Here is a 22,997-nt window from a genome sequence, read left to right as displayed (position 1 = left end):
CTCAGGGCCCACCTTTCCATGTTGCAAACATGGGAGATGAGGTGTCAACAATATGATGGTTAGGTTAATTGAACACCCCATGTCACCCATGAAGATAGGGTGCCTCTGAGGTATGTTTAGAAAGATGTGGATGGCACAGGTATCGCTAATTAGACAAAGCTATTAATCCTGGTGTCAGCATGTATGTTGACGCATGTCAGCGGGGAAGTGTGTGTGGGATGAGAGCTCCCATTTCTACAGCTACTCTTGTCAGCTGGCAATTATCACCTGTGATTGAGCACATTTGGTTATGAAGAGGTTGAGACGAGGACAGGTGGCCAGCGTGCAGCCACAGAGCTCTGTAGACTGTTTAGAGAACTGTTTCACTCTCAGACATTTTAAAAATAGTTTTTAAAACTTTCGCCAGTATGCAATAATTTCCTGATGTTTTCCCTGCACAGACTTCTTTTCTTCCTTTCTTAGCCACATATTCCTTTTGTGTCTCACACTGTGTTTTCTGTGGCTTTGGACAGCAGATTTAAAATAGCAGTCTCCCCTCATCCTCCCCATCTTTCCTTGCTTTTCATGGCTGCTCAGCTGAGTTCCTGACATACCAGAGAGAGCAAGTATCCTCAGATGGCCATTCCAGGGACTTAATGAAAGGAGGAAGGAAGGAGGGGGGAGGAGGTGTAGGGAAAAAACGCAATCACACAGCTCCTTGATTGAAATGAGGTTTTATTTACACCTTTCATGCAGGTTAGAGGCATTCAGTATTTCACAGGTGACTCGACAACCCGATAAGAAGTCACAAAATTCTATAAAAACTATAAAAATCATTTTAAAATGGCCTGTAAGGACACTAAAGTGTATCAATAATAAGAAACTAAACAAAAGGAATAAAGAAATTATACATTTCTGCTTTTATAGCTTTACTCTAAACTTCTCCATTTCAACATCACAACAACAAATGAAAGAGAGATAGCTTTGTTGCAGTTTGTTGCTTTTAAATCTGACTAGTCTAAAATGGCAAAGAGTTCAAGCTTTTCATGGGACATATTGTTTTCATTTAAAGTAAAATAATCTGATGTCTGAATAAAACACAGACTCTAAATTGGCCCAGTTCTTGGCCTGGAGTTTTATTTTTTATTTTTTTTATCTGTTCTTTTCTTCTCCCATTGTTGTAGTGTGGCTGTCACCCGCTCCAAAGACGTACCCTCTTTCGGCCCCCCTATCCCAGAGGGTGTGACGTTCCCCAAGTCATCGGTGTTCCGGGACTTCCTGCTGGCCAAGGTCATCAATGCGGAAAATGCTGCCCACAAATCACACAAGTTCCGAGCCATGGCCACCCGAACGCGGCAGGAGTATCTGCGCGACCTGGCTGAGCGGCACACCACCAACACCCCGATTGACCCCTCTGGGAAGTTCCCTTTCATCTCGCTTGCCCACAAAAAGAAAGAGAAGACCCGGCCATATGAAGGAGCAGAGCTGCGCAGTCTTGGGGCGGTGACTTGGCCAGTCCATGCTGAGGATCATGGGAGTGGAGGAGAAATGGAGGCCCTGCTGGCCATTTCCAACGACTTTTTAATCCTGTTGGACCAGGAGGCCAAGGCTGTGGTGTTTAACTGTGCCACTAAGGATGTGATTGGCTGGACGCTTAGCAGCCCCGCGTCTTTGAAGATTTTCTACGAGCGGGGTGAAAGCGTGTCTCTGAGGAGTATCAGTAATAATACAGAAGACTTCAAAGAGGTGGTCAAACGTCTAGAGGTTAGAACACACACAAAATACAATACACATAAGAATGGTGCTTGTTGGTATAAACAACAGTCGATGGAGGGAGTTGCAGTCTGTGTTCTGGATTTTATTGAAATTAAAAATAACTTTTATTTTCATGAGTGACCTGGCCAAGAAGGAAGCCGACATCATTATTATTATAAATGATAGCTGAAAATATAATTAGGTTTTCAACCTTCCTCTCAGTGGTAATGAACAAGTATTTGTTTGTTACCCTTTCACAATGAGTCATCCATTAACAATTTTTTCCGTCTTCTGCCCTCTGCTCTCATGCCCAAGAGCTACGTATTCTAAATTAAATTAGGTTAATTGGTTTATGCGCCAAGATAAACTGCGATTTGTTTTTCGAACGTCAAGACAAATATTGTTGTGTCCCTTTTGGACACCGCTCATGCTTGCAATGTTAACCACGCTCTTTGTGTTTGTTGGAAGTCCTGAAGATGGCAGAATTATTTATTCATATTAATAGTAGAACTGTACTGAGAAACCCAACCAATGGAAAAAAACGCCGCTGGCTGCCATTGATCAGTTACCTGGCCCACTCACAGTCTCGCTTACTATTCAGTGTCGGCTGTCAGTCTGCCAGAATGACAACATTTCTGCATCCACATGCTGCTGTCTCATTACTGGTCTCTGCTTATTGAGGGAGTTTCAGAAACACCACTGGACAAATACTCCTTAATGGCTCATACACCTACACATACAGTGAAGTGATGCTAGTTCGTCCTTAGCTGTTTCCATGGAAACTGGTCGGAGGAAAAAAAGGTGTTTTCTTATGTAATCATCAATGCTTTAGAATACATTCATTTCCTCAGCCTCTATCTGCCTTAAAACTGTGTGTGTGTGTGTTTGCATGCGAACATATGTGATGTGTTTCTGTAGCCTGGGTTGAATTTGACATCTTTCATTTGCACACATGCATACAAACATATTTGAACACTTGCACTTCGTTACTTGGCTCGGGACTCAGAAGCTGATCACATGTTGCATTTTATGCATCTGTCTTTAATCTTCAATCGCTTGGACTACCTCAGTGCCAGACCGTGGAAGGGAAGTGGCCTCGGGCCAGCTGCTTTTTGGAGCCAATCTCTTCTACTCTCCCTCTCTTTGTCTCCCTCTCTCTTTCTCCTATCCCCCTATTTTTTCTTCTTCTTGTTTTCTATTTTTCCTTCTCCCCCCCCCCCTTTTTTTTTTTCTTGTGCTCGCTTCCTCTCCCACACACACGTTCAGAAACATCAGAGGGCAAAATAACAATTCCTGTCAGGTGCCAGTCTGCATCATGATTTATTCACACTTTCTTGGGAAGTTTGACTTCTGCAGAGATTTTTGCTAATACGCTGTTCAGATAGAGAACTGAGAGGCACCCTGAAGCCACCAGGCACATCAACAGAAGGGCTGTGACTGACCACAACAGGATAAGTTTGTTGGGAATAAGGATTAGTATTACCACATATTTTATCAACTTATTAGTTGACCTTTAGAGTATTATGGGATCCAAACTCTTGTATTTTCACTTTTCCGTAACTGATTTTAGTTCTTCACCGCCAAATGAAAACAGTGACCCAGAAGTTTACCCAGTTGTTCTCATACAGCAGGAGACAAACCTGCTTTTATTCTTGTTGTTTAACAAGTTTGTATATATGAATGCTTGTTTTTATTCATGCAAATAAACATCCTAAGGATCACGCAGGTTGTTTAAAACTGCTTCTTAAGTGGAAGTCCATTATTCGAGTATTTCAAATATCCTGCAAAGCTTTTTCCAAATAATGACTTATTTATGTTGAACCAAAATACACCCCGGGGGATGTTTGGTTCTTTGCTTTAGCTTCTGTCCTCCAGTCGTCCCTGTCCTTTAATGGCTCACATCCACTTTGTGCACCTCTCTGCCCTTCTCTATATCCAGTTCCTGACTAAAGGCTGTGAGACATCAGAGATGACGCTTCGTCGAAATGGCCTGGGACAGCTCGGCTTCCACGTGAACTACGAAGGCATCGTAGCTGAGGTACTTGTCCATTCACAATGAAAATGTGTGTCTGAGAACTGTGAAGCGCTTTCGGGGAGAACACTTGCTTATGCGCGGTTTGAGAAGCTCCTAATTTGTAGGCGTAAAATGTTTGCTGGTGATGAAGCAGCCCCAGGGAGATGATTTGCATCCCAACATAGCAACTTGTTGTTGTCATGCAACAGATGTTTGCACACATTTCCTTTCTCAGACAACTTGAGATTCAAATACACCTTTATTTTTAGTGACAATGAGTATTTTACCAAAGCGATGTTGTATAATTTAATAGTTTAATGCACACAGATGTGCTTGTCCAGCAGTATGAAACACCAAGTTGTTCAGTTTTTATGCTTTATTTAAAAAATAAATTCTTTAGCGTGATATATACGCTGTAATATACTGTGTAACCCGACGTGCACCTCCCCAAAAATCTAACTACACATGGAATTGATACAGCCCACAACTACTGTGACTGGCCTGTTCAGCATCATCGATTCCTCTTGTGCATTTCTGCTTACTTCTCCGATGCAGTTTTTGTTTTATGAGTGAAATAATAGCAATCATCACCTCATAATCATAGCATCAATATAATGATTCAGAAATAACAGCAATTTCCTGGAATGAGATTGCTGAAACTATTGGGATGGATATGAGGGAGTGTGCAAGAGAGAGAGAAAAAAAGTGGGTACCCACAAAAGGAAAAAAATCCCAGCATTCTATTTTTCTTTTCTGTCAGCTAAGGCTGCATATAAAACACTGAGACATGAGCACACAGGCATAAATGCGGGCAACAATATCAAAGGATCTGCAAAGATTCCCCTGCAGGAGGTCAAAATCAGGGATTACTGAAGATGAAGAAAATATTCTGGCATTTTTACTTTTTGTAACTTTATTTTTAGGTGGAGCCATACGGCTACGCTTGGCAGGCAGGACTGCGGCAGGGAAGTCGTTTGGTGGAAATCTGCAAGGTTGCTGTTGCAACTCTGACCCACGAGCAGATGATTGACCTCTTGCGGACTTCGGTGACAGTGCGCGTTGTTATCATCCCGCCACATGATGACGCCACTCCACGCAGGTAAGTGGAAAAGAAAGAAAATTATGTGTGTGTCATAGACTTTTCATAGAAGTTGCATGTAGCCACTTTGATGTCACATGTTGGTTTGTGTCCAAACTTGAAACCTTGAGTTTGGTGTTTTGGCCCTCAAATTTTGTGTCTTTGGAGCCAGAGGTGACCAATATTGTTGTCCTAAGTCCTGAATGTTATGCCAACCCTTTTCAATATGGGTTATGCAATATGCAAGCCCTTCTTCCACACAGACACATGTGAACTAAACTTCTTTTCTTTCCCTCCACAGGGGCTGTTCAGAGCTCTATCGGGTGCCTGTGTCAGAGTACAAGGGCAGCAGCAGCGACAGCGGTTCCTTTGAGTACAAATTCCCCTTCCGCAGCAACAATAACAAGTGGCAGAGGACATCAAGCAGCCCTCAGCAATCTCTGACTGCCTCGCCACAGCCCCACACACCCAACCGAGCCATCAGCCTCGGTAGCTCAGTGGGAAAGACGCTGTCAGCCGAGAGGCTGGAGAGGGGTGGTGTCATCCCGCGGAGCGTTAGCAGCGATGGACGACCTCTAGACACCAAGAGGTTAGAGCTTGTTGGCTCTTTAAGTATGTATGATTGAAAAACCGTATTATGTTGAAGGAGACTGGGAAAGGTTTGCTAAAGAGAGAGCAAACTGGAAAATATGTGCTGCGAAAGCCAGAATCCTCCAGCTGTTTAACTGATCAGTTGTATTACAGTCCATATTTTCCTGGGTAATAGGTTTTATTTATTTATTTATTTTTTAACCTTTGCTGAAAATAAAACATTTTTACGTATAATGAGCGCTTCTGCGCTTCAGAAGTAGACTTTTTTTCCCCCCATATTGATTGTTTGGGACAAAATAAAAATCCATCGAAATTTTCCTGAACTTTGAAAATTGAACTTTTATAGTCTTTTGGCTTAAAAAACCAAAAACCTTCATGTTTTCATGAGCGGATAAATTCTTACTGTTTCTCTGTCCTACACCAGGATGTCTCCAGGCAGTGAGAGCTATAGCCTGGCCTCATCTTTGGCGCTAGGCCGTTCCCCTCATAACCGCAGCTCTCCCAGCAACCTGTCCTGTTCCAGCGACGCCTCTGGGAGCTCTGCTCACTGGAGACAGAAGTCCATGCCTGAGCAGTAAGGAAGAATATGTGGTTATGGATGCGATTTATGGATAGTGACTGCATATTTTATGTACAAAAACCCCCAGTTTCTTCTCACTACAAAGTTTTATGCTGCCTTTAGGGATTTGTGATTTCATTCATCAATGATAGAAAGTCCACTGCGCTCTGTGTACTCTGACATATGGTCAGGTATTTATCGCTTCTCTTCTGTAGATGTCATAAAATATGTCTTAAACCAACAAAAAGCAACAGGTTGATATACCGTTTTAAACAGACGTTTAAGACGCATTTACATTTAAGAAGCTGATTTATGTATTTATGCATCGTTGTGACATAAATTATTTAAATTTTTTATATATGTGTGTATATATTTTTTGCTATATACAAAAAAGTTGGCTTGAAGTACAATCTTTTTACAACCGTAACAGCATATGGCATTACTGTAGGAGAGTGAGATGCTAGCATTTAGGTCTTTGTCTCTGTTAATGCTCTCGACAGCCCCCCCCCCCCCCCCCCCCCCTCCAACCACTGCAGCCTGTAGGAAAATGTATTCTGTTTCAAACTCTGTTTTTCTATCATTCCTTTTTAATCAGTAAAAACACAGTTAAGTAACTTTAAAAAGGGGGGTTTAATTTGGTGCATGTGCACTCGTTTCCTAGATTTGCAAGCAATCGCCACTCTCCGATGTCTGGGGAGAGACGAGAGGTGGCTGGAGAGAGTGGGTCAGGTGGAAAGTCCTCTTCCAGTTGGTCCAGGATGGATGAAGGGGGAGGAGCCGAACGCGGGTCAACAGGTATGTTGGGATTAAGTGCGCTGTAAAGTCTTGGCAAATTGTGGCGTATTTTAATACTATCAGTAGTGTAAACATAAAACGCAGCATAAATGTGAGCCTGTGGACGTGTTTTTATAGACATCAGGGCAGTTGGCTTTTCAGTTTTGAGGGCGGAGGAGGAGACAGCACTGGAAAGAAATCATCCATATTTATCTGTGGTGGTAAATTTCTTTGAAATGACAGGTATCTTGAAGAGTGTGTGAGTGGTGTTTGTGTGTGTGCGCCTCCTCATCTACCTCGTCTGCCGGTGACATTTTTTCTTCTTCTTTGCAGCAGCAGCTTTTTCATAGAGATAAAAACTCTGACAGCAGCCACAGCGCTTCCCTTCCACTCCCCCCACACTCCACTCCTCTTCCACCTCCTTCGCCTCTGCAAGCTGTGAATTATATTGCCTTCACTGAGAAGGTCTTAATGTCTCTGCAAACAAAATGGTGGAAACGTAATGAGACAAATGGCGAAGGAAGGGGAGAATTATTGAATAGGGATCAGAAAGGTGTTCAAACGGTGACATTGGGTGCAATAAGTGGCTTTTTGTTTGTCATTTTCCTTTCTGTTCTATACGACTTAATAAGAAGAGAAAAGGGAGAAATTCCTTTCTTTCCTGTCAACACAGTTTGCCACCCTAGTCACTGTGCGCCTTTCCTTCCCTCCCTCCCTTCAGTCTGTTCCTCATTCTCCACTGCTGCTTGTTTTTGCCTCTCATTCAAACTTCTTTTTATTATGTTGTACATTCCCTCTCATTTAATTGAAAGTATTCTCCCATGCACTGTTTTTGGGACCTTTCTTTTATTAAAGTTCCGAATCCCACAAAGGCTTCCAACCCCCCCCCCCCACCCCCCCACCCCCCGCTGCTCCTTTGATTCCCAGCAGGATGTTGCTTTCGTTGATTGTTGACCAGCCTAGTTTCAGTCATGTTCTCAACCTGTTCCTGACCGCCACAATCACAGTTAAAGGCTTTAGTCTTTCATTTTGTGGTTGTTCATAGCACTTATGTCGTTACTGGTCAGGGTGGAACAATGTAAACTGGTCCAGTGCAGCCAGAGTCAGCCAAGTGTCTGGCCCTGCACTGTACAGTCTGCTCTCTCTGTGGTTTAGAGATCTGTCCTTTTCCTCTTCCTTCCATTTTCACCCTTTGACCTGCCAGTCTTCAGCAACGATTATGTGGTCATGTTATGTCCAGAAATAACACGAGTCACGCAGCGGGCAGAATACATACTTTTTTTTGTTATGCACACACACAAACAGGACATATGCTTACCCTTTGGTGGAAAGCCCTTTTGAAGCTAGAGTAATTACATGGTTAATTCATGGAGAAATTGCCATTTGTCATGACTTTTCATTTAGCTTAAAAGGGTAACTCTTCAGAAAGTAAACAATACACAAATACCCACATATGCTTGTATATAAACACGTGCGCTCCTGAAAAGCAGGCATGCACACGTGCTTACATCCTTTATTAGTGGAGAGCCCCGTGGGCTGTGGTGCAACTTTGCAGATTTTTGTGCGACTGAATCTACATTTCTAGATTCATTCCAGCAGATGTTATGATATCTCTCTTTACTCCCTCTGTCATGATGCTGTGGTCATTAGCAGCCTTCTCTGTAGGTCTTGTTGCATAACATCCACAGGATTATACAATAGTCCCAATTATACCCCAAGTTTTGCTTCGGGACACATACACACGTTTTCTCACGCGGCACAGCTTGCCCAGAACAAACAAAGCCAGCAGGGACCATCTGGGGACAAATTTGTGTTTGATGTGCTTGGCTTTTGCTGACAAGTGATGTGGGTTTTTGTTCATGGACATGGCAAAAGCAAAATAAAATCCGTGTGAACCTCTCGGAAGCGCAACTGCTGTAGTAGTAAAATATATGCAAATGAACATAACTTCTGTGTGTATTCATCAACGATGTTTGTGCCACAGGGTGTGCTCTCATGTGTTTGTCACCAACCCCAGCTGTGTGTAATGGTCTATTTATTGCAGAGGCGCCAGTCTCGAAGTCTGGTCAAGGATACTCGGGAGCTCCTCGTATCCAGAGGCAAGAGCAAGTCATCCACCTGTCCCCGAAGAAGGGCAGCCAGGTCAGGCTTTACATGGTTTTTGACATGATGGTGATGTAACATGAACATTTAGGCTTTTTTGTATAACCAGAATATTTTATCATTTTCCCTGTACTCATCCCTATTATCTGTCGTTATGCAGTCGGATGGCCCTTACTCTGGTCACTCCAGTAGTAACACACTATCCAGCACTACTTCCAGTGGGGGCCACAGCGACAGCGACAAATGGTATGATATGGGGACTGGTGGGGGCTCCAGTGGTGACCAGGGTGACCCAGAACCCAATGGCCTGGGAGGAGGTGGTTACCTCCAGGGCGCCTCGGCCGACAGCGGCATCGACAGCGGCTCTTTTGGAGCCTCTCACCACGCCCACCCCCACTCTCACCATGGCAGCACCACCTCGCTGCTGGCTCCCAGTGGAGGCAGAGACAGCAGGGAGAGGTCAGCGTCCCCATGGCACAGTCCAACCGAGGGAGGCCGCAGGATGCTCGAGAGGTCGCCTGCTGCTGCCGAGTCCCCTGGCCCTCCAGGAGAGAGAAGCATGGATGGAACAGGTCGAAGTCCACCTACTCACCTCCTTGTTAGAGACAGCAGCACCTACAGCCTGAGTGACACTGGATCTCACTCAAGGTGGGTGTGGGTGTAAAACCTAAAGCTTCACTATTAAACTTGTCCTCTAAGGCAGGGAGTGCAGGCTTAAGGGTGGAAGTTTCCAGAAAAATGTTGTGATATGATTAAGACTCCTGACAGAAGAAAAATGTTTTAGCTTCTTCTTAGAAAACGCTGGATGGTTAAAGCTTTTGTAAAACACTGAAGAAAAACAGATTTGAGAAGAGATCCCACTTTTGATTCAATTGCATACAGCTAATGACCACAAACACTGTAATCCATTTGTTGTTTCTCACCTTGAAGCCTAAGAATTGCACCTAGAACGTAACGTGATGACATGATCATACCTGAGGTTGAGGTAAACTGCTTCTAGAAGCAGATGGCGAATGCATCATCATACTGTTTTCAAATAAACACATTTCACTAAGAAGCAATTGTTTGAAAGACCTGAATTAAATCTATTAAAGTAGAGAGTTTGACAGCAAAGTCCAACAATGGTAGGAAGTAGACCCAAACCCTCCCCTGGAGTCAGATGCTGGTGGTGGTGGTGATGAAGCATTTGGAGATTTAGGTGATGATCTCTGATCTGAAATGTTTAGGAGGTGGGTTTGATGAATGAGAGCGTGAAATGATAATTCAGAAGAAAATGATTGGGTCAGAGTGACAACGACACAATTGAGTTTGACAGCCTGGGAAAGCAGAAGTGATGTAATGAATAGACTGAGTAAATATAAATCTACCTGATTAAACCTGCATTAACTGTATTTGTGCAGCTCACTCAGCTTTACCACTTTTGTCCTGTCACTCTTACCTTGATAGGATAAGCAACTGATCCCTTAGCCACAATACGCTAAAAAAAACTCAAGTGGTTTAACATTGATTGACAATGAATAACATAAATTGGTTAATTCAAAACATGTTTCATCTCACAGCTATAACTAATCGAGCTTCAGTTATGCATTGAGATCTGGCCTCATCCATTTCATAATTTATTATCTCAGTATTTGCCTGATTGCTGCAGTCATTGTAGTGCATGAGATAACAGAAATAATATTTTAAATGTGATACAAGCACTGAAGTTTGTGTGTTAGTCCCTCTGTTTGCCAATTTCCATCTTAGGAATCAGCTGATTAACTACAGAATTTCAACCACCGGATCGTTTTTGGTGGTTTACCAGTTAACCTGATAAGCAACTTTAGACTGGTTCAAACCTAGAACCTTTTTTACCCTCAACTAACACTCTCAAGTACTTTTATACTGCAAACTGCATCCACAGACACGTTTTTAAACGTGAAGCCAACCTTAAAGAGTAATTTTAACTCCCTCTACACATGCCAAAGATCTGAAGGAACTCCAGTGACCTGCTCTTCTCATTTGAAGAGTCTTAAATCACCAGTAATGATAGTTACACCTCATGACCTCGGTGTCATGTGTCCAGCATTAAAACTACATTTGTATTCTGTCACAGTGATGGAGGGCAAAAGAAAAGGGGGGGCAGAATGAGCTTGCCAAGATTGGCTTGACAGCAGGTGATACTTTCATATAGTTTTCCATTTATAACTGAATAATATATGCCCTACCTCAAAATTCCTTGATAAAAGATGTCTCACTGCTGAATTTTGTATTACTGCTTGACCTAAGACCAAGCTTGACTTCTTAAAACGTAAAAACATTAAGATTCTTGCCTAAATAATGCACAGATCTGGGTTTAAAAGAAAAAGCCTGTCTTTGCTTTAAGATGTATTTTTGTTGTTGTTGTTTTTTTAGTGAGGATTATGATGCAACTTGTGTACATATGTTTCATTACTATTTCCACATCCTGTTTGTTTCCTCTGTCCATCAGTGCTCGCCACTCGGGCCACAGCTCTCCCAGAGAGGAGTCGTCCTCTTCGGCAACCTCCCCTTCATCTCAGTCCTCGGTGTCCCCTGGGCCCAAGAGCTTCTACCCGCGCCAAGGAGCTCAGTCCAAGTACCTGATTGGTTGGAGGAAGCCCGGCTCCACCATCAATTCTGTCGACTTTGGAGACACGCGCAAGTAAGGATGAAAGGACTATACAGAAAGTAGAAAACAAAAGTCTTGAATTGTTATTCAAACTGTGTATTTGAGGTGTGAAAAGTTACATAAATTATTAAAGTTATATGTTATCAATAATTCCTCTAGAGGTTTTTGAGCTTTAAATGCCTCTGTAAAAGAGTTGGATTTTTTTGTGCCAGCTCAGTGTTAACTTTCACAAGAAGTTATTGATCCTGGTGATTTTTTTTTTTTTTCAGGCTGTTGGTTAATAATGAAGAAACAGAACAAATTAACAGGTGAAAGATGTTCCGGTCAGATTTTTCTAAATTTGGCAAATCCTTCAGATGGTTCATTGGGCATAGTACAGTGCATTAAAACTCACTTTATTCCCAACCACATTAGTGTCTAAAGAATGATGCCTAACGTTGCCACTGTGGCTGTCTTTTTTCCCCCTGCATTACTGCATTTATACTCATCGTTTCAAATTGAACTTTCCTCTGATTTATAGCAGTGCTTTCATTTGGCAGACTGCTTTTAATCCTACTACAACTAGTACTACAATTTTTACATTAATGGGTTTCATGTAATATCATGTGTGCTACTTGATTACCCCCTCGTGGCTCAAGAGAGTATTGCATTAAATGCTATAATGCAGACCCTGAATGTGATTTTTTTTTTTTTTTTCCCATTGAAAGGCTACATATCTTTATTTTCTGTGTCATTATATAAAACATTATCAGTGCAACATAATTTTCTCACAACCGCCTTTTTACTGACTGTGTGTGTGTGCGCGTGTGTGTTTGTGTCTTAGGAAATCTCCAGGAGAAAGTGGAGTAGACGTGGTTCCAACCCCGGCAGCCAGGCCATCTCTGAGAGACATGCACTCGCCGCAGACTCATGCAAAGTCTACAATGGAGGAAGATGTGAAGAGGCACAGTGCTCCAGACAGTCCCCCGCCACCACGAAAACATAAAGAAAAGGTACGTCTGCCATTAAGACCAAAAGCAGCTACTATAAAAGTTTGCACAGCTTTCAGAGAATTTGTCAGGTGAGTGGAGTGAATTCACTTGGAAAGCTCAATTTGCAGTCTTTGCTTGTTCCGTCCACCTTCGCAGCTACTTCAGCTTTTCGCAGGCAGTGGTACAATTGTAAAAGCAAAGGTCAAATATCAAACATAAAAATCGGGTGTTAATGCTCGTCTGCTTGCAGCTAGAATAGGTCATTCACCTGCACATCGTTGGGGGAAAAAAATGTATTTGATGTGTGGCGAATGTTTTTTGGCAGCAGATCAAACAGGAGAGAGGCTGTAGCTGATGTAGAGCAGCACTGCAGCCCCTGGTCTCACACAGGTGTCAGAGCAGACTCTGTGCAGTAGTAAATGTGATCATTAAAGTAACACCTGCTCACTTTCACCCTGCGCAGCATAGCCAGAAGTCGCCGCCAGAGCAGCCTCTCAGCCGCCGTCGCTCGCTCCATCGCACTCTATCAGATGAGAGCATTTATCGTGGCCAGCGCCTTCCCTCCCTGAGCGACACCATTCCTGAACCGGCTCTCGCCGCTGACGTTCTCTTCAGCTGCTCCACCCTTCCACGTTCGCCCACCACTCGTGGCGTGCCCCTTAGACGGCCTTCCTATAAGCTGGGAGTCAAACTGCATGGTAAGCTTGAGTAGAAGGCTGGCAGCTCGCTTTATATACTGCAGACATAATTTGTTGCTGATAGTTGTTACTGTTATTCAATGGGAAATAACCAAATGCATTAGAAAATAATTAGCAGGTAAATAAGGGTGCTTTGAATAAATGCAACACAGCTCATTATGTTTTCTGCAGAACTAAGAGGTGCTTATATTTGCCAAGGACATATTTGGTTACCATATCTCTTAATATTATGTGAAAATGACAGCTAAGGCTAAACCTAAATTATTTTATTTTTTTCCTGCTGTCCCCTCTTTTCAATAAAAATGCTCAAAAGTGTGGAAAAATCACTTTTCAAAACTTAATTTAACAGGTGACCTTTCGGCATCTGACACATCATTGGTGGATTTGGTGGAGCGTCATCGTGGACCTCTCCCTCAGGAGCTCATGCCCCTCCCCTCTTCAGACAGAGACAGTCCCCTCGAATGGACACACCTGGTGGACGTGGCCAATACCTTTGAGAATGAGCGAAACACACATTATGGTATAGTTCTCCTGCTTTTACTAGTAGTTAAAGCAAACGCTTGGTATTCTTTGCCCTCACGTTTCTGTCTTCTTTTAGTCCAGAGAAGTTTTGTTTTTGGTGACTCAAACCACCGGAGCAGCGGCACCTCCAGTCCACAGCAGTCTCACATAGAGCTGAAGCCTGTTCCACTGTCACGGCCCTCGTCTAGGTACACACAACACACACGCTGTAGTCTGTGTTAAATGTTCACATGGAAGATATGTGCAATTAGACTTTTTAAAATGAAATTGATTAACTATCAGTGCAACAAAAAGAAGTTTCACGTCTAACCAGATAATACAAGAAGCAGATGGTGTGTGTACATATAAAGATTATTAACTGAATTCAGTATCCAGTAGAACTGGAATATACAGGGTAAACAAGAGTTTGTTGCTAATAAAATTCCACTTCAAAGATGTATGCAGTGTTTACTCATGTTGACTTTCTTTTCTTGCCGCAGTGAGGGACATATAGGGCTGGAGAGGAAAGTGACTAAGCTGGAGGCCATGGTGAAGATGCTTCAGGAGGACCTGAAGAAGGTGAGACGGAACCTAAAACATGACACACAGTTTGAATAAATATATACAGTCCTGCGAGAAGAGGAAAAAAAAAAAAGAAAGAAAGAAGGCGGCCCAACATTAGGGCTGTGCGATATGACCAAAATCTCATATCCCGATATAAAAATTCTATCGTCCGATAACGATATAAATCACAAAAATGTAACATTTGGTGTTACCGTCATTGTTGCTAACGACAACGCATAAAAACAGGCGCTTGTCCGTCCGTAGTGTGGTTATATTAAATATAAGAGAAAGAGAGAACTTTAAGAAATAGCCACTACAGTGACATCAAAACGGTGAAAAAATATTGCCGTAAACAGATTATTTTGCGACACCACGAAACAAACGGTAGCGTAAAATGAAACGATAGACGTTTTTATATCGTCATCCGATATATATCGTTATAACAGCCCTACCCAACATGTCCCATTTTATTCTAATCTGTCTAAAGGACATTGTTCCAGGAGTGAAGGCTTTCATTTGGGAACCCTTCCAAACAGCCATAGATGTTGAGTCTTCTTCTAATTGTGCTGTCATGAACTTTATCATTTAACATGCTAATTGAGGCCTGTAGCTCCAGGGTTTTTCTCTGAGCGTTACTCGGTCTGACCTTGAGGTGAATTTGCTGGGACGTTCAGTTCTGGGAAGATTGGCAGCTGTTTTGAATGTTTGCATTTGTGCATAATCTTTCTCACTGTCGAGTGACGGTCTTCAAATTGTTTGCAAATGGCATTGATGGGCAGTAAGAAGTGCTTCTCTAAGATCATTGCTGATGTCTTATCAGTGAAATGTTTGAACGCTCCAACCCAGCAAACTGTCAAAAATCTGCTTTTCTAGAAGAATTTATAGAGATGCTCAAACTGATGATCAGCCAATCAGATTTAGCAGCACCTGGTGACACATTATCCTCTTACTGTAAGGATAAACTCGTTTTTTCACATGACTGCATTGAGTCCTGTGCAAACTTTTGCTCGGTGCTGCGCTAAAAGAATCATTTTTGGTTCCCCTCTTCTTTTGAAGTGTGAATGAAAGATACAGACTTCAGTTGCCTTTGTATACAGTGGAACGTGGAGCGGGTGGTGTAAATAAATATTTTGTTTTCAAAAGAATATACAAAGTCAGCAGTTGAGCGTTTCTATTGTTCTCTTGGGTCCACTCTGCTGCTTATTGTTGTTGCTAACTGCTGACTCAAGTTTCACTGCGGCCACTAAAATGATAACGTTTAAATCGCCTGGAAAAAGTTTCCCATGTTTCCTGTTCACTCGTCCAGTGTTTCATAGTTCATGTCCATATTTCAGTTACTGCTGTTTTTGCACACCACACAGGTCAGAACTTTATTCACACCAAATACTAACCATAAAGTCATGATTTGTACTTTTAATGCTTCGTGTTTGGTAGTGAGGTTGAAGCGGCTGAGAGTTACGAGTATGGTGAAATACATCAAACGCCAGAGTGTAAGCAAATAGCAAAGAAGCAGCAGAATACAAGACACCTCTGCCCATAGGCTGAAAATATGGCTTTTCCCCTAAAATTAGCCGTAAGGTTATTGATGATATGAATAAATCATAGTCCTGTAACTTTCGACTTTATGGAATATAGTATATTAACTTAAACATCACAGCAAAAAGCGACAAACTCTGATAGTCCTGTTAGGATAGGTAGGATAAAAGGTAGGATACCTTTTGCCCTATGAGAGCTCGCTCCAGCCTCCCACCATGCTTAATTGGAAAAGCAGTGAAGAAAAAGGATGGACTATCACTAATCACCCCCTTCTCCAGTGGTACAGTCCACTCAGGCTTTAGAAACCACGAGTCAGGTGGTTGAATCACCTTATAGCTCCCTCACCATCCCCTCTTTGAGCCTGACCTTTTGTAACGGGGAAAAGTTTTCACTCAGAAAACTGCTGCGGTTTGAGATTCACGTGTAACGCAATTCTTGGGAAACTTTCAGCTGTCTTGTGAAATGTTGCAAAGCTTTTCTACATTTCTTACTTTTAACATGACAGGAAATCAGTTTGACACCAAGAAAGCTAATACGTACCTCTCTCACCCCAGCAGCAATCGACTGCAGCTGACTGACAGCAGCTCGCTCCAGTTTTATTGTTTCCTTCAGTGTGTTCTTTACCTTCCTAGACTGAGACTCAATATTTATGTTCATGCACCCAACTCGGAGTTTATTTCGTTGTGCTGTCTTCGGGTTTAAAATGTCAGCTGATAATATCTGTTTACAAAATCACAAACTTCTATCTAGCTGCGACTCGCTGTCTGCAGGCCCGAGATTTAGTTTACATAAACACAGCAGAGATTGAATTGATTGCTTAAGAAAAACTTTGTCCACTGTTAATTGCTTAATAACGGGTTAATGAAAACGAGTAATTTAACCCCACCTTTCTCCACCTTCCGCAGGAGCGGGAAGAAAAGGTGAGGCTTCAGGCTCAGATCAAGAGACTCTGGGAGGACAACCAGAGACTGCAGGAGGAGTCCCAGACCTCTGCTGCCAAGCTCAAGAAGTTCACCGAGTGGGTCTTCAACACCATCGACATGAACTGACTCCCACCTCAACATTTTAACCTACACACATGCACACAAATGCAAACATGAGCGCACACACACGCACACACACTCTGGATAAAGAGGCAGAGGAGGATCGACACTCACGAGGAAACAGGAGATTGTTGTTGTTGGACTTGAATTATCCTGATGCTGAATACGTCAACCATCTTCCATTGGCTTCAGCCATCAGTGGGTAATGCCGTCGACCAGTCTCGGTCTCTCCTCACAGACCCTCTGTTAAACTTAGGAAGATGACACTCAAGAAAATGGGTGTCATTCTCACCTATGAGAGCTGTTGAATTTGTCTTTCTCTCGTGTGACAAAATCTCTTTTCTTAAATTGCCGACAAGGAGAAAGCACTTCACACCCTCCACCTTCTAAAGAAGTCGACTTTGCCTCTTGCGGTTGATCCAGCAGTGCACGCAGAGAAGCTCCGCCTCCTATCTGTAGATTTTGTTCCACGTGGATGTGCTTCTCTTTTTAGGACATTTATTCTTGTTTTTTGTTTTTTTTAAAATATTTTTTCCCAGCAAGTCTTTTTAAATGATGCCCAGCTGCTCTAAAAGGGGACTTGAGTCCTTTATGCCAAATCTCAGCTGCCACAGGATGGGTGGGGTGGCGTTACAGAGACACCAAGGTGATTGAATGAAAGTCTCTTAAAAATGGTCCCGCAAAGTCAAGACGGGTACGCCATCAATCTGCCGGTCCAGCTACTGGAACACAAACGACCGCATGCAAACACACATACAGAAACGATCATCTGAAACCACAAGAGCAGAGGACACGTGAGAGGTTTTCACTTCGTTCACACCTGCGTGCCCTCCCCTCGAAGGCTCAAACCACCGGACGGTCGCTCTGGCTGTTCGACCGCAGCCACCCACACGGAAACAGGTCGCTCTGCTTCAGCACAGGAGGGATTTGTACAGTTTCTCTTTTTCTTTCTCTCTCTCGATCTCACTTTCTCTCTTTCGTGTCAGTCAAATCTGGATTACAACATCCTGACAGAGGGGGATATTTAAAAGCCATCGGCAAGCGATGCCACTTAAAAAAAAACAACAAAAAACCAAAAAAATACAAAAAAACCCAGGATTGATCCGTAGTGCTTTGGTCCCTCCTAATTATATGTGTCTTAAAAGCAATAGGAAGAAGTCAGGACTCTCTTAAGAGACGCTTAAAGTGGGAAAAGATTATTTGGAGCTTACAAGGCTGCCGATTTGTGCTGCACAAGAGCCTTTATCCTTTCCCACTGAACTGTGAGGGGGGGAAAAGGAAAGTGAGAACTCTAAACATCATCCCACTGTCTGCAGAGACAGCTGCTGATTAAAAGTGACAGAGACATTAATGAGATGGAAAAGTGTTGTTTTTTCCTCCCCAAGGTTTATTTATTTCCTTGTATTATAATCCAATAAATACGTTGTTCTATTCGTATAGTACAACTGACATCAGTGTTTAGTTCCTCAAGACAAACGGTCACTAGCTATATTATTTAAATGGCTTTCTTTCTTAATTCTGGCTAAAGCCTGACTTGTATGGTTTTTATTCTGTATTCTGTTGTATTTTGTGGTGCCCAAGCCTGCTGTCGTGTTGCTTACAGTGCCCTCTAGTGGTGACCAGTGGAAATGTCATGATTTGTAAATGTGCTGCCAGTCACTCTGTATTTTTCTAACGCCTCTTCCGCAATCAGTCAGACATCAAACCGTGGAGGCCACACAAACAGGACAGGAGGAATAATCAGAAGCCAGCCTTGAGAGACAATCACAGGTGTATTTTTGATAAAAAAAAAAGGAGCAGACCTAAGGTGTGTGTGTCTGTGTGTGAGTGTGTGTGGATGTTGTGTCTGCAGAGCATTTATAGTTTTCCTCAGGTTCAGTTTATGTCAGGAATGTGAGGAATCAACAGAAATTGCATATGTGGCTTTCTGTTAGGAGGGGGCTACAGTATCAGCTGTACCTGTGTGTGTGTGTGTGTGTGTGTGTGTGTGTGTGTGTGTGTGTGTGTGTGTGTGTGTGTGTGTGTGTGTGTGTGTGTTGTTGTCGTCGTCGTGTGAATGTACATCAGTCAATCCAGCCGTGCCTACAGTCACTTATCTTGGTCATTTACTCCGAGGCAGAGCAGGGACATGCCTTTGAAACAGCACCTGGGGAACAGATAAAAGGGAAAGGCTCTTCTCCTTCATCCTGAAAGATAAGCACACCTGGTACAGTAACACGCACGCACTCACCAGATACGATTTTAATTTGAGTTCACACTCACAGTCGTCGACTCGGCTGAGAGGCTTCATCCTTTCATTTGCTCAAATGCTTATTTCTCCTCTTCAGTCAGTCAGGCCAGCCTCCCGACACAGTGATGAGTATTTGTGGAAGTCTGTCTGCGTGTGTGCCTTTGCATTCAATTACTTGAGCCACTGGCCCCTGTAATACAAGTGTGCCGGAAGACAGGTTTTTTTTTTTCTTCCCCCACATCACAAAGCTGCTTACAACACAAGCAAGAGTCACAGCTGGGTGTTTGACACGACAACAGGGGCGTTTAGGTCGAAGCCTAAGCGTGTCCATTTAAACTTGGCGAAAGCCTTAATTCCCCCCGCGCTAAAGTTTTTGACTCGCCCCAAGTAAATTTGCATCTCACATTGATGCAATTAGAAGCCCTGCAGCGCACAGCACAAATGATCTCCCAGTCTGAATGTAAAGAGAATATAAACGAGCCTAAAGAAATATGATGTTTACTATAACCGACATGCTTATTAAGCTCTGCAGTTTCGCAGAGACACGAGTGGACTGTTAGCAAAAGTTTTGGTTCTGTTTTAGGAATCTCCCGTCAGTCTGCGTGGACGACAGTTACACCAGTAGATGGTCAACACCAGATTTGGTCTTTTTTCCCCTTTTTTTTTTAAATTTAAGTTTTTCAAGCTGGCCCGTTGTGAAAACGAGTCATCCACTAATGTGAAATCCTTGAAATATTAATGAAAAAAGGTGAGTCCTCTTGGCGCAAATGGGCCCCTATCCGTAAAGTGTTGACTGTAAATTATATACCATGTACACTGGGTTTCTGTCCAAAACTATATCAATGATTAAAATGATTAAATTAACTAAAAGCAATGTTTATGTTTTATTGTAAAAGGAAAGTGGTCAAGGTTAATTTTTTTTTTTTTTTTTGTATTTTAAATGAAGTATGGCCAAATGACAGAACGTGCAGTGCAGATGTTTTGCTTGCATCTTTAAAAGTGTGCATCAACTTGGATGTTAGATTCAGTTTATACTAAGTCAGAAACAAACGTAAGCCGGTCTGGGGTTTCACTCGTCTTTGTTACCTTGCAGTGAACGTGGGTTTTCTCTCCTCAGCGTTGTTTTTGCTACTTCACTGAAGGATATCACAAATTTGAATGTTCAGATGTTCTTTTTCTTTTCTTTTTTTTTTTTTTTTTTTTTTTGCAATATCTTATTTTTGAGATTCTTTGCACAACAATGTGTTTTACATTAAAGAAAAAAAGCATAGTGTTTACAGGTTTTGGATATAAAAAGGGTGAATTGATGGATTCCTGTGCAACCTTGTCTAGAATGTTGCTCTGTAGTTTTCCCTGCCAGTGCAGCTCCTGACAAACAGGTGCTTTATAACTTTATTCCTCAAGCATCACTGATCAGACGAGAGGAGGTCGTACGTTGTGTAAACTGTAGGGATGCTGGGTTTCAGTGATTGAAGCAGGGGAGGAAGGTTTCCCAGAGCTCGGAGACGCAGCCCTGCACTGCTGAGTCTTGATCTGTTTTGTTTGCTCCTGCTGGAAGAACAGAGGAAACGGTGAGGTGATCCGCTCTGACTGGAAACAAAGCACACTATTTTAAGAGGACCATACGTTTTAAACAATTGAAAATACTGTTTACATCCCAGATCCATTGTCTTTGTAAAATGTAAAGGTATGAATAAGACATTTGCAGTGATCACAGTATTAAGGTTTCTGAAATAAATAAATAAATAAATAAATGCTGTGTCGATTTTGTGGTGCTGTCAGTTTATTTGTGTATCGTAGATATTGAAATATCCTCACTTGCATTTATCAGTTATCATTTTCCACACTGATGCATACAGCATACAGTACAATGAACTCTAGTCAGCGCACATACACTCATGCCACTTTATTAGGTACACCTGTTCACCTGCATGTGAAAGATGTCTAATCAGTGTATTTAGATATGAAGCTTGTGTGTAATTTCGGTAAAGATGGGTAATCATGGACCTGTGCTTTTCTGGGTGTTTGGCTGCTAGTCTATTCTTTAACTCACTTCCCCACACTTTAAAACTCGATGCTGACATCATTGGTCTAGTCTAGCTGTTTCTTTTCTTTCCCGTTCTCCCAGCTAGTCCTAAGTAAAGCCCCTCCCTCCTGCCCACCTTTGGGATGTGACGGAGTTGCTTCAGACCAGGTGGAAATATGTTGCAACTGTGTGATGTCACCTAAATTAGCAAGGCGTACTTAAGGAAGTGGCCTCTAAGTGTAATGTTGTTTCAGAAACAGGCAGTCCCTCACAAGTTCAACAGCTATAGGTACATATATAACTACCGTAAGCATCTGACCAGACATCCCCCTTTAGCTCGAATAAATCAGCGTGACTTTTAACAGTTTGAGGGCAGATACCAAAGGAAGTTTGTCACTTTTAAAGCGATGACACGTACGCGACCACCTACTGCGGCGGCAGTAGGTTGTACCATTTCCCTCTACGTTTTTGGAAAATCAAACATAGTATTAGTTCAAGCAGGGCACAAAGTGCAGCTTAGTCCTTTTCATGCTCTCTTTGAATTAACATCCTCTTTTAACTGCAGGGGTTCTGTGTGTAATTAAGTTTAGCAAATTGCAAAAGCCAGTCTTCCTGGGATCCAACATTAAAAACATACACCGACACATTTTAAAAGGGAATTACAGGCACTTTAATTAAAAGCACCACAAAAACAGTAATATGACAGTCTCATCTAAATTAAGTTCCACAGGTAGTCTGAATGTTTTGTTTATCACAAAAGAAGCGTGGCGCATATTTTACTGTAACAATCTGCATGAAGTGCAGACAACTTGCTTTTTAATTTATTTTATCAATTTATCAATTTTTTATCAATATTTTAGTTCCTTCATGCTGCGTCCAATCAAATAAAACACCTGCAAAGTCTGAAGTTTACTTGTGACCAAAAAAAAAAGAATTTTCTGTGTTTCCTGTGAAGCTGCTGTCTGATTGTAGCTTGCAGTGAGTAACTAGAGTGAGGAGATGGTGAGAGGTCTGGGATTTGACCTGCAGTTGCCTCAGGCTCCTGTTGTTCCCCATCACTGATTCACCTGATTGCATTTTAACCGTTCTCACAGCCAGAGCCAGAAATTGCATCAACTGTGTTTTCTTTTTTTTCTCATTATGCTGCAGCCACTTCTGAAAGCAGTGAGAGGAAATCATAGTTATACAATTTAAGCCCCCCCCCCCCCCCCCTCCCCTCTAAGATAACAGGGAATAAAGGTATTTCTGCACAACAGCTGTCCTGATATCCATCTTGGTTACTTTAGTCCATTAGTGCAGTACAGTTTCATAGGAGGATCTATTATTTTGAGGGCTGTAATAATACAACATTAAGTGAATTTTCTGTATATGAAATTGCTTGATTTTAGTGGAATAAAGAGGTTAACAGGACTGGTTTCGAGCAGCATGAATGAAACATGAGTTTGTATCCTCGGTACACACTACAGCCCTACCATCACCACCAAAAGGTTATCAAATGATTATGACTTCTTTTTTAAAATAAAATAAAATTGCCCTGACATTTCTTTGCCACCGGGTAAGAAAAAGACGTAAACATAAAGCATAACGCACATTAATATACTGCTCAAAGGGCCGTGGGACATTATGTATAGTATAGGTCCATCTGATGCAACCAAATGGCGCCACAGACTGTCCAGGAGCTCACTGGTCCCCTGATCCGGGACCAGAAGGAGATTGGTCGGGACCAATCCCAGATGTTTTCTCATTCCAACAGCAGTGACTGGGACATGAAAAAGTGATCTGTGGCCATCACCTGCAAAAATTCTTACCTCTTTGGAGGTTGTCTTGTCGTTGCCTCTCCAGTGCACCTGTTGTCTGGAATGATTATTATCCTTGAAGTTTAACAAATCCTCTTAAAATAACATGGATTTTGTTAAAAAAAACAAACAACCCATCTGTTTTATTGA

General features: G+C 42.3%; 1 protein-coding gene across 2 annotated transcripts in view; it reads left to right on the top strand.

The window, feature by feature from the left end:
• sipa1l1 (signal-induced proliferation-associated 1 like 1) overlaps positions 1–20,767 on the top strand; it is a 95,624-nt gene extending 74,857 nt beyond the window's left edge. Inside the window, exons 11-26 of one of the 2 annotated variants that reach the window (XM_085246249.1) lie at positions 1,164–1,743; positions 3,674–3,772; positions 4,672–4,847; positions 5,128–5,415; positions 5,842–5,991; positions 6,638–6,771; positions 8,795–8,892; positions 9,014–9,501; positions 11,324–11,515; positions 11,752–11,790; positions 12,306–12,474; positions 12,917–13,151; positions 13,501–13,671; positions 13,750–13,861; positions 14,153–14,231; positions 16,658–20,767. In XM_085246249.1, coding sequence (XP_085102375.1) covers positions 1,164–1,743; positions 3,674–3,772; positions 4,672–4,847; positions 5,128–5,415; positions 5,842–5,991; positions 6,638–6,771; positions 8,795–8,892; positions 9,014–9,501; positions 11,324–11,515; positions 11,752–11,790; positions 12,306–12,474; positions 12,917–13,151; positions 13,501–13,671; positions 13,750–13,861; positions 14,153–14,231; positions 16,658–16,801 — 3,154 coding nt within the window. In that variant the 3' untranslated portion in view covers positions 16,802–20,767. The remainder of the gene's footprint in view (positions 1–1,163; positions 1,744–3,673; positions 3,773–4,671; positions 4,848–5,127; positions 5,416–5,841; positions 5,992–6,637; positions 6,772–8,794; positions 8,893–9,013; positions 9,502–11,323; positions 11,516–11,751; positions 11,791–12,305; positions 12,475–12,916; positions 13,152–13,500; positions 13,672–13,749; positions 13,862–14,152; positions 14,232–16,657) is intronic. The other variant, XM_085246250.1, reaches the window with a different exon arrangement.
• Positions 20,768–22,997: the final 2,230 nt, after the last annotated feature.

This window comes from Mchenga conophoros, linkage group LG15 (genome assembly GCF_057382185.1).
Source record: "Mchenga conophoros isolate Kocher_MC1m ecotype Shallow Benthic linkage group LG15, M_conophoros_male_GT1.1, whole genome shotgun sequence".
Lineage (NCBI taxonomy): Eukaryota > Metazoa > Chordata > Actinopteri > Cichliformes > Cichlidae > Mchenga > Mchenga conophoros.
Note: the sequence above shows the minus strand (reverse complement) of the source record. Positions and strands in the feature narration are given on the sequence as shown.